At 36.5% G+C, this 17,402-nt stretch overlaps 1 protein-coding gene across 3 annotated transcripts in view; it reads right to left on the reverse strand.

Annotated features, from left to right (window-relative positions):
• The window catches only part of USP32 (ubiquitin specific peptidase 32), a 242,450-nt gene that overhangs the window by 18,364 nt on the left and 206,684 nt on the right, over positions 1–17,402 (reverse strand). For all 3 annotated transcript variants that reach the window (XM_045488182.1, XM_045488181.1, XM_045488183.1), the window contains 6 exons: positions 14,849–15,022; positions 13,954–14,128; positions 13,129–13,280; positions 11,792–11,903; positions 10,200–10,411; positions 3,710–3,894 (listed from right to left, as the gene is read on the reverse strand). In XM_045488182.1, the coding sequence (XP_045344138.1) occupies positions 3,710–3,894; positions 10,200–10,411; positions 11,792–11,903; positions 13,129–13,280; positions 13,954–14,128; positions 14,849–15,022 (1,010 nt within the window). The remainder of the gene's footprint in view (positions 1–3,709; positions 3,895–10,199; positions 10,412–11,791; positions 11,904–13,128; positions 13,281–13,953; positions 14,129–14,848; positions 15,023–17,402) is intronic.

The following is a 17,402-nucleotide window of genomic DNA, read 5'->3' on the forward strand; positions in this document are numbered from 1 at the left end:
ATCTTCTTTATCCATTCATCCATCAATAATAGACATTTGGGCTCTTTCCATACTTTGGCTATTATTGATAGTGCTGCTATAAACATGGTGGGGGGCATGTGTCCCTTCGAAACAGCACGCCTGTATCCCTGCGAAACACCTAGCAGCGCAATTGCTGGGTTGTAGGGTAGTTCTATTTTTAGTTTTTTGAGGAACCTCCATACTGTTTTCCAGAGTGGCTGCACCAACTTGCATTCCCATAAAAAACATTTCTATTTGAGGTCTCAACTCCTTTTCATTTTTTCTTGAAGTAACCCTAGGAAGGGGCATCTGTCACAGCAGTATGCTCATGGTTAACAGTTCAATGCTAGTTATTTTAACCCATTAGCAGCAGCCCTGTACCAACCCCACTCAGGGCTCCCATGTTGTATCCCTGTTACAGAAGGTAGACAGACTAGACTGTCAGATGTCTCTAAGAGAGGCCATGTGGTCCACACAAAATTTTAAGATAAGCTAATAACCTTATAAGCTAATAAGCTAATCATGAAATCAACTACCAATTATCCTTCAGCCCTAATTCTATCACAAGATTTAATTCACATTAAACTAAAATAATTAGACCTTTCCATGACAAGAACATTGCCACAGCACAGAAAGCCGAAAGATCATAATGGTTTTTAGAAGAGCGGACTATATATAATATATAATATATAATATATAATATATAATATATAATATATAATATATATATTATATATATTATATATATAATATATATATAATATATATATATAAAATATATATTTATATTGACATATTTCCTTTTTTTTTTTTAAGTTTTGTTTAATCTCTACACCCAATGTGGGGCTCAAACTCACCACCATGAGATCAAGAGTCACATGTTTTTCCAACCGAGCCAGTCAGGCACCCCAGAAGCGTTCTTTAATCAGAATCCTGATGTGGTACACTGTGAGGCACCCTTTTCCCTGCCTTAACTACTCAAAGCTATAAGCTACCTAACATTTTTAGAGTAATGTCTTTTAACTGCAAGACAGCCTTGATTCTCCCACTTAAACAAGTATTTTTCTTCATCCTTGCCCCAATAAGAAGCAATGCAAGACACCACATTTGGCAACTGGTAGTAGCTGTTACATGGTTGCTAAAGGTAATGAAACCATGAGAAGGACTTTGCCACCTCCAAAACGTTCAGTTCCAAATATCCTACTTTGCAATAGCTACCTCCTAACTTTTTAAATCGCTTATTCAAGTATCACTACTCTAACAATTCTTTGACCAAAGAGAAATTTCTAATTACTGCTCTCAAATCCTCACTTTCCTCCTTACCCACTGTAGCTCAAAATAATCATCTTTTATATAGATCCTCGATTCCAGGAATTTGTCCATCTAATCTAAACATTCAAATTTATTGACATTAACACTCACAAAAATAGAGAACTGTACAATGAACCCCCATGTATTGGTCACCCAACTATAATCATCATCAACCCTCAGCCACTTTTAATTCACCTATACCCTTAACCTAGCTCTATAGATTCTTTCATTCCATTAAAAAAAATGGGAAAATATACATAAAATTTACCATTCAACTTTTTTTTAAAAGTAGGCTTCAAGAACAGTGTGGAGCCAAACATGGGATTGAATTCACAACCATGAGATCAAGACCTGAGCTGAGATCAAGAGTCAGACGCTTAAGCAAATGAGCCACCCAGGCACCTGTACCATTTAACCATTTTTAAGTATACAATTCAGTGGCATTAAAGGCATTCACAATGCTGTCTGTGCAACCATCACCACCATCCATCTCCAGAATTTTTTCATCTTCCCAAACAGAAACTCTGTACCATTAAGCAATAATAATACTCCTTTCCTCCCAAACCCTAGTAAACTCTAATCTAATTTCTGTCTATGAATTTGCCTACTCAAAATGTCTCATAAAAGTGAAATCATACAGTATTTATCCTTTTGTATCTGGCTTATTTCACTTAGTATAATGTTTTCAAGGTTCAACCATGTTGTAGTGTGTATCAGAACTTCATTCCTTTTTATGGCTGACAAATACTCCACTGTATGTACATACCACAGTTTATCCATTTGTCTGCTGATGGACATTCGGGTTGTTTCCACCTCTTGGCTATTGTGACCCACCAGATTATTTTGAAGGAAATCAGAGGCATTTTATCATTTTCATTCATAAATATTTCATTGTGTTATCCCTAAAAGACTCTTATTATCTTTTTTATTGCCTGTAGGACTATTTTCTCTTTAATCTATTCTAACCTCCATGCCTTCATCTATACCATTCCATCTATACTAAAATAGCTTTTGCAAAGGTCACCAAAGACTGCCATTTTATCAAGTCCAGTGGTCAGTTCCCAGGCCTCTTCTTACTAAATCTCTCTGTAGCATTTGAAACTGATCATTCTTCCTTTAAACACTTCTTCACTTCTGGGACACCACTCACTCCTAATTTTCTTCTTTCGTCACTGGCTGCTTCTTCTCAATCTCCTTTTTTGTCATTTTTCAACCTCTAAATGTTGGAATGCATCAGGAATTACATTGGGGGGGGTGTCTTCTCTATCTCTTACTCTCTAAACGTTATCATCTGGTCTCAGGGATTTAAATACCAACTATTTGTGATGACACCTATATTTTTATATCTCCAACAAAGGACACTGAAGTCTATATCCCACTTAAAAATATAACATACATGTTGAATTTAACTTGATTCCTGTCATCTCTTGCTCAAACCTACTCCTTCCTCAGTTTTCCTCACATTAAATGTTACCACCATTCACAAACAATTGCTCAGGCTGATAACCAAACTTGGGTTCCTCTTTCCCTCATACTCCATATCCAATTCATTAGCAAGCCCAGGGAAAAGTCCTCATCTGGAAGTTCTTCAATTTAATCACACTTTCACTTCAAATTTAATCTTGCCCTATTGTCATTTTTACTTAACATGACATTCCTCAACTAAATTGCTTATTATTTGCAGTTTTCCTTTAAGATTTATTCTTTTTTCTTAAATTACTTTTTTTTTTTAATTTGAGGGAGAGAGAGAGAGAGAGAGATAGAGAGCGCACAGGGGAGAGGGGCAGAAGGAGAGAGAGAGAACCTTAAGCAAGCTCCACACTCAGCAAAGAGCCTGACGTGGGGCTTGATCCACAATCCTGGGATTATGACTTGAGCCAAAATCAAGAGTCAGACACTTAACAGACTGAGCCATGCAGGTGGCCCTCCATGTTAAACTAACAAGGCATGGAAACAATCCAACTGAATCATTTGTTATGGTATGGGGATTTTTCAGAGTTCATGTATAGAAATGAACGTGACTGTTTCCATTCTGCATTCCAGCAAGTTGAGAGGATACAAACTCCCTGGTGAATTTATACTCCCTAGTTTTGCAATAACAGAAGTCAAGGATAATACCTGAAGCATTTAAAGCATTAGCAGGAGGGACTTCAGGTAAGAGAGTACAGAATGAAAGGATTATTAGACACTAGAATGTCTAGGTCATGAAAGGAAGTTGTACAGTCTCTCCTACTCAATAGATCAAACCACATGGTTGAATTATATGCTTTCTGGATGGCTCTTCAAAGAGTGATTAACTTAACATGGAATGTGTCCTATATATTACATAGAATTCATATAAATTCTTCTTCTTGAGTTTGGAAACCACCTGTCCAGGCTTATCCCCCTCTCAACTCACCAATCCTGAGCATGGTTACTGGCTTCCTGAGGTGGGAGTGGGCTGGCTAATCGAGACACCTGAATCCAGACCGCATCATACAGGTCCTTCTTCCGGGTATGCACAGTACAAGGAACAATCAGTGGCATTCCAAAGAGGCTGGGGCGATTCTTCTGAGATGAAAGGAAATACAGTTCTGTCCTCATCTGTATGTACAAACAAGAGAAGAAAGGGCTGAGAAGACAGGCCTTTGATTCCTCCCTTTCATTCTAAGACAGCCAATAACAGGCAACAGTATCATTTTCAAAGTAGTCCCTACCACACTTCTCTTTATTTATAAAACCACGTTTAATTAATATAGAGAATATGGTTATTTAGAGTGGAAGGTTGAAGATTGAAGTATTGCCAGTTTTAGAACTGCTATCAAACTTTTCAGCATTTAGTATTTTCAAACTAGTTTTCTCTGATAAATATTTCTCACACACACAGAACCACATGTAAAAACTAGTAATAGTTTCCTAACTCAAGGTTTTTAAAAGCACTTAAAATCCTTTCTCTAGAAAGGATGCCAGTAAACCAAACTGCCTCAAAACACAATTTTCTAATAAGGTGTTGACAGCTGTTGTTAGAGCAGCAATTCCTAAACTGTTGGGAAGATATGAAACCCAGCCATTTAATGTTATAACAACTTATGCACCTTCCTAAAAGTAGCTGAGCTGACTTTAGTCTTTTTTGTTTTTTAATTACGTGATAGAATATAAGTAAAGTAAACTTTAAAAATATTTGCTTTTAGTATGTTAAGGAGATTCCTTAATTATAGAGATACTGCACAGAAGTAGCTTGGAAATGGCTGCTTAATAAAACAAAAGTTTAGTATAATAAAAGGTTGACTGCAATTCAGGATTACTCAAAAAACTGCTGAGCACTTGGACATTTAATTCTTTAAGTGTGGTCTTTGTGTAGTAGTTAGAGAAGCTAAATCAACAACTTACAAACTCACCAACGGTTAGCTAGTTTCTTAAAGACTTCTATTTCAGATTCTCAAGCATTTTATCTTGCCATTATTCATTTTTTAAATTAAACCCCTTTTTTTTAAAGATCTTATTTTTAGGTAATCTCTACACCCAACATGGGGCTCAAACTTACAACCATGAGATCAAGTGTTGTATGCTCTACCAACTGAGCTAGCCAGGCACTCCTTGCATTATTCATTTAAGCTTAGCTAAATACATGATTCTAAGACTGTATTTCATGTGCTGATGTTCTTATAAGACTCACAGTTGATACATGGACAGAATTCAGAATAACTATTTTTCAAAAACCTAAAAACAGGGGCACATGGGTAGCTCAATCAGTTGAGCATCTTACTCTTGATTTCAGCTCAGGTCGTGACCTTGTGGTCATGAGATCAAGCCCTGCATCAGGCTCTGTGCTGGATGTGGAGCCTGTTTAAGATTCTCTCTCTCCCTCTCCTTCTGCCCCCCACCCCTGTGTGCACACTCTCTCTCTAAAAAAACAAACAAACCAATAAAACAAAAATCTAAAAATATAGGTTAATTCTTCTCTCCTTAAACTTCTACTGTTCTTCCACTCTCTCAGCAGATGACTTATTTTACTAAATAAATGAGATCATCTAAGCAATGACCTCTTCATTCCTCAGTGTAGCTCTTTTCTAAACCCACAAAAAATTTTCATCCTCTTGAAGGTAACTTCTCCCAGTACCACTGGGAGATACTACTCAGTTCCTCATGGGAATAACACTCCCAGCTTTCCTATACCAGGAATCCTCCTTTTGCTCTCTCCTAACAACTTTTCCTCCCAGCTGGAAAAACTCATTTGGCCCAACTGTTCAAAGGAGTTTTGCTCCATTTCTTTATTCAGTTATACTGCGAAACTTCAATTTTCACTCTTTTGATTTCTCTGGTCCATGTAAACCACTTCTTTCTTTCTTTTTTCCTTTAAATTGACTTTTCCTTTATTTGTCGCATCAATACCGTTTTCCCATTTCTCTATTTTCTGAATATTCTTGCCTAGGTTGCCTTGTCTCATTCTTATTCATCTTTTACCTTGTAGAAAGGAGGAGACAAAAAATAAACTACTTTCAAAGTAATTCAATCATGAGATCAGAAAGGTCTGAAAGAAGGTGGCAATAAAAATGAAGAAATGGTAAATTCAAGTAGTATTTTAAAATAAGATATTAAGGGGATGGGGCCCCTGGGTGGCTCAGTTGGTTAAGCATCCGATTTCGGCTCAGGTCATGATCTCACAGTTCGTTGAGTTCAAGCCCCGCGTTGGGCTCTGTACTGACAGCTCAGAGCCTGGAGCCTGCTTCGGATTCTGTGTCTCCCTTCCACTCTGCCCCTCCCCAACTTGTGCTCTTTCTCTCAAAAATGAAAGAATAAATAAACTTAAAAAAAAAAGAAAAGAAATTAAGGGTTGCCTGGATGGCTCAGTTTGTTGACTGTATGACTTCAGCTCAGGTCATGATCTCATGGTTTGTGAGTTCAAGCCCCCACATCAGGCTCTGCTGTCAGCACAGAGCCCACTTAGGATCCTCTCTTCTCCTCTCTCTCTGCCACTCCACCACTCGTGCTCTCTCTTTCTCTCAAAAAATACATTGTTTAAAAAAAAAAGAAGAAGAAATTAAAGGGCATAGTGATATACTGAATATAGGGTTTTAGAAGAAAAGGGGAGAAAAAAATCTAAGGATATTCTCAGCCTTTAGCTTTTAGCATGGAAGAATGGTGTTGCCTTTCACAGAAATAATAGGAAAAGGGACTTGACCTGAGACAGACAGATGGTAAAATCAATTTTAGGTATTCCTAAAGCACCTGTCTAGATCATGAAAGAAACTGGAAATCGATAACTGGTTAAAAGGTGAAAATTAAGGGTTGACAATGTGGCTTTATGGTCTAATAATTACAAAAAACTGTATATAATGCTTTAGCACTTACCAAGTGCTCTATAAAACATATTCATGAAAATTCAAGAGAGTGGTTTTCCAAGACTTTTTAAAAAGTACATGAGAATTCTTAATTTAGGATCTGATAATACTTGGTTAAAAAAAAGAGAGAGAGAGACATAGGGAAATGCTGATGGGAGTAGTTGGAGCTGTACTTAAAGCCAATACCAAGTACAAATGGATGCCTTAATTCTCTATCCACTCATATAATCCCATACAATCCTGTCTAGAACGTGGCCCGTAGAATGTCATCTACGTTGTCAGGTGCTCACTTTAAGTCATGAGTTATTAATTCAAAAGGGTAGACAAGTACATTTTAAAGAATTATCACAAAGCAAATAGCTGTATAATCACTAGTCAAAGACAGAATACAGCTAGCACTCCAAAAGCCTCCCTCTGCTTCCTCCCAATCACAATTTCTTTCTTCCTTCAAAAGTTCAGTTTTTCTAATTTTATGGTAATCACTTCCTTGCTTTTTCTTTATAGTTTCATAGGCTATGCATAAAAACAGTAAATTTCATTTTCCCTGTTTTTAAAGTTTTTATTTATAAAAAGAATCATATATTTTATATTTCTTTTGTGTCTGGCTTCTTTTCCACATTAGGTTTATGAAATTCATTTATGTTGGGTACAACTCTAAATTCATTCATTTTCATTGCTGTAGAATATTCTATCATATGAATGTCTCAACTTCCTTATCCTTTTTCTACTACTAATGGACATTTAATGTTTTTATTTTTTGTTTTCAGCTTTGGGCGATTACAGATAATGCTGCTAATGCTAATGCTGCTGAATGAATATTCTTGTACATATCTCCTGATACACACGTCTGTTTGGTAGATGCTTAAAAAGGAGAATTGCTTACCTTTAACTAGAAAACTACTTTCCAAAAGAGCTGTATTAACTTATACTCTTATTAGCAGTGTATGAGAGTTCCTGTTGCTCAAATATCCTCATCATCACTGTTAATCAGTTTAAGCTGCTCTGGTGGGTGTGCGGTAATATGCTAATGGAGCTTTAATTTGTACTTCCCTGGTTAGTAGTCTGGCTGATCACTTTTTCATATGGTTACTGGCTATTTGTATATCCTTTCTGTGAAGTGCTTATTTAAAATTAACCATTTTTTATTCAAAAAATTTTTTTATTTGAGAAAGGGAGAGACAGAATAAGCAGGGAAGAGGGGCAGAAGGAGAGAGAATCTTTAGCAGGCTCACACTCAGCACAGAGCTGAGGCTCAACTGTGGGGCTCAATCCCACAACCCTGGGATCATGACCTGAGCCAAAATCAAGAGTCAGATACCCAACTGACTGAGCCACCCAGCGCCCTGAATTGTTTTTTAATGATTTATATGAGTTCTTTATATTTTCTAGATTGAGTCTTTTTGTGGTTATAGGAGTGGCAGACATCTTTGACTCCAAGGCTTGCCTTTCTATGCAATGGCATCTTTTGATGGAACTAAAGTTCTTAATTTTAATGATGTCCAATTTATTAATCTTTTCCTTTATGGTTAGTGCTTTTTGTGTCCTATTTAAGTAGTCTTTTCCTACATCAAGGTCATGAATGTATTCACCTATTATCTTCTAGGAGCTGTTTTATTGTTTTGCTTTCATATTTAGTTCTGTAGTCCACCTGGAATTGAACATTATGTGGTAAGAGGTAGGTGTCAAGTTTCATATGGCTATTCAATTATCTCAGCACCATTTACCAAGAAAATTGTCTTTCTCTCACTGCTCTGCAATGCTATCTTTGTTATAACTCAAATGTTCATACATTTGTGAATCTGTCTCTGGGTTCTCTATTCTAAACCACTGTTAATACTTGTCTTTTCTCATACCAATATCACAATGTCTTAAGTACTTAAGTGTTATAAAATAATTGTAATATCTTGTAGCTCAATTCGTCATGCTTTACTCTTCTTCAAGAGTGTCTTGGTTATTCCAGTGCTTTGTATTTCCACATTTTTTTTTTTAATTTTAATTTTTTTTTACTTTTTTTTATTAAAAAAAATTTTTTTTTAATTTAGTTTGAGAGACAGAGAGAGCAGAGGAGGGGCAGAGAGAGAAGGAAAGAGAGAATCCCAGGCAGGCTCTGTGCTGTCAGCACAGAGCCCGATGCAGGGCTCGAACTCACGAACCATGAGATCATGACCTGAGCCAAAACCAAGAGTCAGACACTTAACCAACTAAGCCACCCAGTGCCCCCGCCCCCCGTTTGTTTAAGTTTCTTTATATTGATAGAGCACAGGAGGGGCAGAGAGAGAGAATAATTTTTTTACTTTTTAAGTAAGCTCTGTGCCCAACATAGGGCTTGAACTTATGACCTCAAGATCAAGAGTCCCATACTCTACTGAATGAGCTAGCCAGGTGCCCCTCTGCTTCCACATTTTAGCATCAGCTTATCAAGTTTACATACACGAGCATACATACACATAGTAAGCATTTATATTGGGATTGTGCACTGAATCTGTAGATGAGTTTGTGAAGAACTCAGATCTTTGAAATATCTGGTCTTCTAATCCATGAACATGGTCTATTTCCCTCAAATATTTGAGTCTTCTTTAATTTTTATCAATATTTTTATTGCTTTCCATATAGATACCTTGTGTATCTATTGCAGTTTATTTCTAAGTACTTAAATCTAATGACAAGTGCTATCAGTAAATCTCACTAGTGAACAGCAGAGGGAGAAGCAGAAGATCATGTAAAGATGGAGGCAGAGATTGGAGTTATGAGATAAGAAATGTCTATGGAAGTTGGAAGAGGCAAGGAAGGATTCTCCCCTAAAGCCTTTGGAGGGAGCACAGCCCTGGTGATTTCAGATGTCTTGAGATACCTATAGAACTATGAAAGAATAAATTTCTGTTGTTTTAAGCCATGAAATTTGTGCTAATTTGTTACAGCAGTCCTAGGAAACAACTTGTTTTTACCCAAGAACATTCCTGTTTCTCTCCAAAAAAACCAACCAACCAACCTCCAAATACATCTATGCTTACATGGCAGAGAAGATGTACATGCCTACATGAAAATATGGGAGACACAAACTTTTAAAAAGGGAGTAGTATTTGGATGTAGCAGCCATCCTGTTGCTGTTTAATATGAGTGAGGAATGACACTTCAAATTTTTAAAAAATGTTTATTCATTTCGTGTGTGTGTGTGTGTGCGTGTGTGTGTGCGAGAGAGAGAGAGAGAGAGAGAGAGAGAGAGAGAGAACAAGTGGGGGAGGAGCAGAGAGAGAGGGAGACACAGAATCTAAAGCAGGCTCCAGGCTCTGAGCCATCAGCACAGAGCTGACACAGGCTTGAACCCACAAATTGTGAGATCATGACCTGAGCTGAGTCGGACACTTAAACGACTGAGCCACCCAGACGCCACTGAGGAATGGTATTTCATACAATGGCCAGCATGTGTGATACTAAATCCTGGCTCTGATCACTTACAATAACACCCTGAAAGTGAACACAATGAAGAGGCTTCAAAGACAGAAAGTGGCTATGTTTCACAAATGACATTGGTTAAGATGAGCAGTAAGTTGCCTAATTTAAACTAACCATTTTTCGGTGGACTGCAATGATGTAGCCTGTAAAGGAATTGTCAGGAAGAGATGGCATATGACCATTCACCATTCCATTTGTGAAGTTCTTCTCAGTTCCACACGGCACAACAGTGTTTGGCATTCCATTGGGTATAAACATTGGTCGGGGCAAGTCTCCATTGGTTGTTAGGGTCAACATTCCATTTGTAGATGGGGAAGAGGAGAAATCTACAAATTCATAGATAAGTACAGCATCATAAGCTTGTGGTGTTTTCATCGTTGCTCTTTTCTCAAATAATGTGGGGACCAAGACCACTGTAGTAGAGTCTCTTTTAGCAAAGGACAGGGAGAAATCATAGTTCAAATAATAATTCTGGACTGACTGGAAGATTTTAATTTCAGATTTTACTTCTATAACTCACACTTAAGATGAAATGACAAAGCAAGAATAACTGCTGGAAGTAACTGCTTGGAAGTATAAGTAAAAAAAAAAAAAAGTTGGTTTTCTTTTAGTTTTCTGAAAAGTAGAAGTAAAATTTTTGTAAGAATCTTTATCAGCATCATACCTGTTCAACCTAAATGATATTAAATTCAGATGGAAAATCCCATTTTTATGTTCTTACAAATAGTTTGAACATACAAATAGTTCTGCCACTTGTTTTCTTTTCCCTCTCTATGAATTCATTTCTCTATTCCCCTAAAAATGTTCAGTTGAAAACAACAGTCTCTAGCTAGATGTTCCTTTTTTTTTTCATTTTAGTTTTTAAAAAATATTTTTTAGATTAGTTTTAGATAAAGAGGAAAGTACAGATTTCGCATTTGTCCCCAAAAATGCAAAGCCTCCCCCATTAGCAACATCCCCCCAAAGTGATATATTTGTTACAAATGATGAAAGATGTCTTTTAAATTTAAATTATATTAAAAATGTATTTCTCTTAGTCTCAACAGTGCTCAACAGTCCATATGACTTGTGAATATTCTATTGGATGGAAAAGATTACAGAAAATTTCCATCATTGCAGACAGTTCTATTGAACAGTAATTATCTAAACAAAAAAGCAGTATTAAATCATCCATCAACCCACTATCAATAAGTGCCAACAAGAGGAGCCTCATTCTCTATGAGGCCCTTTATAGTCAGGAAATAAACCTAATTATAAGCAGTATGCAGAATAGACCAACAATGTTAATGGTCAAAAAGATTTAATTGATAACCATATCAAACCACATGCATATTAAACAGATTCTTTTTTTGTTATTTCCTACCCCCACTTAAATAGATTCTTTTTGTCATGTTTATTGTTTTATTCTCTGATAGTATATTATATATCTCTCACACCATTTGTTGCCATGTTAGTATCAGATAAAAGAATTAAGAGATCTGAATTCCAGTGGTAGACTTAGTTAAATAAGCATCTGCTTGTCACTTACATTGCCTGAATTTTAGGTTCCTCATCTAAAAAATGAGGAATCTGAGCCAAATGATCACCAAGGTTTCCATCAGTCTCCAAAATTCTTTTGCCTGAATATCCTTAGCCCAAATAAATATACACCCTTAGGCCAATATTTAAAGCTGAAATAACGAGAAGGAGCTCTAGTTCTATCTTACCTGTCTGTGTTGGACTAGAAGCTGAAATTGGAGATCCAGGAATGGGAATTTCAAATGCACACAAAAATCCACTCACTGAGAGTCTCACTTTTTGGTTGTCTTGAGGGAAATTCTACAGAAAAAGAGGACGAGAAGGAGGAAATGTTTCATATAAAATGGAAAATCATTTGAAACAAACGTCTTAGATGGTTTCACGAATAAAACAAACAAAATGACTGAATAACTTTTCTCAAACAGCTAAAAGATGAAAGCTTGATAAACTGACTGAAAACTAACCTCACTGACAAAACATGTTATCCCATTCCATAGGAAAGAAGTTGTTTTGAATAACTGATGGCTTAAGTTTTGTCCTTCATTTCAAGCATCTAAATCCCAAACCTCAGAGAGATCTTACCTTTGCATTACACATGAGAAAACATCAGTTGGGAGTTTGTTCAGAAAGCCCAAAGATGAATATGAATAATATCAATGGTAGGAGTTCAATTGAGGGTAGGCAATATATTATTATTTTATTAATTTTAATTTTTATTTATTTTTGTTTCAAGCTTTTACTTAAATCCTAGCTAGTTAATACATATATAGCGTAATATTAGTTCCAGGCAATGTATTTATTAAATTGCTTGCTTCTCCAGCTGGTATGCACGAAGAAGTGATTTATGTCAATTTGTCTTTGCTCTCTAACATCTTAGTGTGTTGAAAGGCCAGGTATATATATTCATAAATAAATAGTAAAAGCATACATTTATAAATATGTAAAATACTTTAACCAAGGAAGAATTCTACTAAGAGTGGTAATACAAAAACCTGTAAAGTGTAGCAGCAGTAGTCACTGGGGGAAATCTATACTGTAGTGATGTAGCTAGATTACTCCATATAGATAGCATTAGGCTTATATTTCCCTTCTTTTAAAATGCCACTATCAGGGTACCTGGGTGGCTCAGTTGGTTAAGTTAAGTGTCCATCTTCAGCTCAGGTCATGATTTCATGGTCATGGGTTTGAGCCCCGCATCAGGCTCTGTGCTGACAGCTCCCTGGAGCCTGCTTTGGATTCTGTGTCTACCTCTCTTTCTGCCCCTTCCCTGCTTACTCTCTTGTCTCTGTCTCTCAAAAATGAATAAAAATGTTAAAAAAAAAATTTTTTTTAATGCCACTATCATTATTACTTCTTTATGCTGGTAGATACCCTTTTTAAAGTTTCAGGGATGGGAAACTGTTAAATTTTGTTCATTCTTTGTTGTGTTTTGATATCCCCTTCAGTCATTTAATAATTAATTGAGAAAACTGTGATCTTTAAAGGATGGAATCAAGGGTATCCTAGAAAGAATAATCAATATTACCTTTATGTTGGACCCATGTACTTCTGCAAGAAGGATCTGTTCTGATTTAAGTCCACAGAGATCGCTCAGCTGTTTTTTTAAACCTGTGTACTTTTCATCCATATTCAGTCGTAGTCCGTATCGTACAGGGGTAGTACCATCCAGCTTAATAACTAGTAAAGAGAAAACATCTTTTAGATATAATGCACATTTCACTGAAAGCTCTACTGTGTGTGTGTGTGTGTGTGTGTCTGTGTGTGTGTGTGTGTGTCTTGGAAACAGCAAACGTTTCAGTCTAGAATTTTTATTTTACATGTAAACTACAAGAGATGGTTGTATCATCAGGGATGATACTGAGTGAAATCATTATTTTTTGATGTTCTTCTGATATAGAAATGTGAGTGGTTTTGTAAGATTTTAAAGAGTTTCTGGCATGTTTGAAACTAACAGAGGTATCAATGGGCACAAGGCGTGGTCCCATGTTCCAGGGTCTGGAGTTCCTGCCTGAAATTACACTGTTGGATTATAACATGCTGACCAATTTTTATGATAATACATTATAATGTTTGTTTATTTGGGGGGGGGCGGGCAGAGAGAGGGAGATACAGAATCCAAAGCAGGCTCCAGGCTCTGAGATGTCAGTACAGACCTTGACATGGGGCTCGAACCCATGAGCCATGAGATCATCCTGAGCCAAAGTCAGACACTTAACTGACTAAGCCACCTAGGTGACCCTATGAGAATGCATTATAAAGAAATGACTATACTTAGAAATTCAAATTCAGGCTACCTGATCAATGTAGAAGACATTGAAGTTAAGTAGATTTTCAGAACTTTGTGACCTACCTGTTATTTCTAAGTGCATATAACTGTCCATTGGTAGTGGCAAAGACAAAAAATTGAAAGGGTCAAATCGGACACTTATATGCCCACACGTTTTGCATCTGACTTGGGACCTCAGCTGCCCATGGAACAAATCCACAACAATCGATCTATTCCTTCTCAGATGGTTGTCCCATGCCTAGCAAGGAAAAAGATCAGAGAGCTTTCTTTTTTCAAAATTCAAAAAATAATTATTTCTACATAAATTCAAATAAATTGGTTAAATATTTTAGGTTTAAATGCCAAGAATATAACCCTCTGAAACTAATGTAACATTATGTCAACTATACTCTAATAAAAAAAAAAGAACATAATCCTTAATCTTCATTTAAGATATAGAAACTTTCTGCCTGCAAATTTACAATTCAGATATGTAATTTAAAATGTACTGGCCTACTGAGATAGGAGAGAAAACCAGTTCTTGATTAGAATGTGATTCTTTCTGTTCAACCTAAATGATATTAAATTCAGATGGAAAATCCCATTTTTTTGTTCTTACCATAGTAACAATGATGAGAATTAAAGTTCTTTGTCCATTAAAGAGCAGATAAAACATACATATTCATCATTGTACACATCATTTTAGCAATTATGGGGACTCCTGAAGTTCTACTGAATAAGTCCTGCATCCTTTCCCATAAGTTTACAATGTAAAAAGGCAACATTTAAAATTTTTCATTAAAGATGCCTTGTTTTGGCATTACTGAACAAGAATCAAGCAGAGAAATATAAATTCTTTTACTTCCATAGTAAAATTTTGATCACAGAATAGTTTAGTTAGCATTCAACTTGTACAACACACATCTGTGGCCAGAACATTTTATCTATTGCTTACATTAGAAACTCAAAACCGACAAACCTCTGCAGCTACTTCCCAGTCTGGTCGGCCATCACTGTCCTTCAGTTCCACATAGGGCTTCTCATGGACTCGGTTAAGATCTTCATGGAGACCATCCAAGAGAAAAGCCAGAAGTTCTTGGGAGTCTTGTTGCTGGAACCCATTAAACCTGGGAGCATATTTTGCTATGGTCCACTATAAATATAACAGAATCAAACTCATTATTTGCTACCCCATAAAATTTGGGAAGAACATGCCCCATAATTCAATCAGAGGCATTATAAGAAGATAAAGTATTTAGTCTGCCTCCATTTCAGCAAATATATTTGGAATAATCATGAAATCTCTCGTGTCTTAATTTCAAATGACCAAAAAAAAAAAAAAAAAAGGGAAGAAAAACAAAAAAGTATTTTGGCTAATTCTGTGTCCCAGTTCAGTATCATATAAGCAAAAAGTTCTTTAGGTACACAGACATTATTTAAGACAGGTAAAGACAGAAGTATATATATATATATATATATATATATATATATATATATATATATTTTTTTTTTTTTTTTTAAGGTTTTTATTTTGAGAAAGACAGAGACAGTGTGAGCAGGAGAGGGGGAGAGAGAGAAAGGGAGAGAGAGAAATAATCCCTAATAGGCTCCACACTGTCAGCACAGAACCCGATAAGGGGGCTTGAACTCCCGAAACTGTGAGATCATGACCTGAGCAGAAATCAAGAGTTTGACACTTAACTGACTGAGCCACCCTGACACCCCAAGACAGAAATATTAAAATAGCATTTGCTTTCATTGAAAAATTCCTGTTACAGTTTTCTTTTACAGTTAACCTATCTAGTCTTATAACCTTTTATTACTAGAGGCAGAATAGCCTCATGTTTAACTCTGAGGACTTACTATCTTGTAATCTTGGGCAAACTATTTAACTGCTCTGAGCCTTAGTTTCCTGAGCCATAAAATAAAGATAATAATATTGTTTTATATTACAGGACTATTTAGAAGATTAAAGGAGTTAATACACACAAAATATCATTAGAATAGTGCCTGGAACATGAAAAGATGCTCAACATCACTCCTGATCAGGGAAATACAAATCAAAACCACACTCAGATATCACCTCATGCCAGTCAGAGTGGCCAAAATGAACAAATCAGGAGACTCTAGATGCTGGAGAGGATGTGGAGAAATAGGAACCCTCCTGCACTGTTGGTGGGAATGCAAATTGGTGCAGCCACTCTGGAAAACAGTGTGGAGGTTCCTCAAAAAATTAAAACTAGACCTACCCTATGACCCAGCAATAGCACTGCTAGGAATTTACCCAAGGGATACAGGAGTACTGATGCATAGGGGCACTTGTACCCCAATGTTTATAGCAGCACTCTCAACAACAGCCAAATTATGGAAAGAGCCTAAATGTCCATCAACTGATGAATGGATAAAGAAATTGTGGTTTATATACACAATGGAGTACTATGTGGCAATGAGAAAGAATGAAATATGGCCCTTTGTAGCAACGTGGATAGAACTGGAGAGTGTGATGCTAAGTGAAATAAGCCATACAGAGAAAGACAGATACCATATGGTTTCACTCTTATGTGGATCCTGAGAAACTAAACAGAAACCCATGGGGGAGGGGAAGGGGAAAAAAAAAAAAAAAAAAAAAGAGAGAGGTTAGAGTAGACGAGAGCCAAAGCATAAGAGACTCTTAAAAACTGAGAACAGGGGCGCCTGGGTGGCGCAGTCGGTTGAGCGTCCGACTTCAGCCAGGTCACGATCTCACGGTCCGTGAGTTCGAGCCCCGCGTTGGGCTCTGGCCTGATGGCTCAGAGCCTGGAGCCTGTTTCCGATTCTGTGTCTCCCTCTCTCTCTGCCCCTCCCCCATTCATGCTCTGTCTCTCTCTGTCCCAAAAATAAATAAACGTTGAAAAAAAAAAAAAAAAAATTAAAAAAAAAAAAAAAAACTGAGAACAAACGGAGGGTTGATGGGGGCGGGGGGAGGGTTGATGGGGGATGGGGGGTGGGTGATGGGTATTGAGGAGGGCACCTTTTGGGATGAGCACTGGGTGTTGTATGGAAACCAATTTGACAATAAACTTCATATATTGAAAAAAAAAAAAAGAATAGTGCCTGGAAGTGGTTAAGTAGTCAAATTTTTAGCTATTATGATTATTAATTTTAAACTAAAAAGTTTTTGTATTGTTTTTAAATAAAGATAAAAAATAACCCTAACTTTACTACATATGATATTAATGCAAAATTTGTATCCATGAGTTTCAGTAATTACATTCTTTCAGTTTTTTTAAATTCTACAGATAGAATTAATTACTTTAGTAACGTCAAAAATATATGGAGTATCATTAACTAGACTCAGAGGTATATCTTGCAGTTAGAATACTGTTAATAGTAAAGGACTAACAATGGAAGATTTACTATACACACAAGCAAGATACCTGATAAATCAGTAAACTGAATGACATTCCAAATTTAGACTGTGACTTTGTTTCCCAGTATTTTGCATACATCTGAACAAGTAAAAGTATTTGACATCTATGTGTAGTGAAGGATCT

This window comes from Leopardus geoffroyi, chromosome E1 (assembly GCF_018350155.1).
Source record: "Leopardus geoffroyi isolate Oge1 chromosome E1, O.geoffroyi_Oge1_pat1.0, whole genome shotgun sequence".
Classification (NCBI taxonomy): domain Eukaryota; kingdom Metazoa; phylum Chordata; class Mammalia; order Carnivora; family Felidae; genus Leopardus; species Leopardus geoffroyi.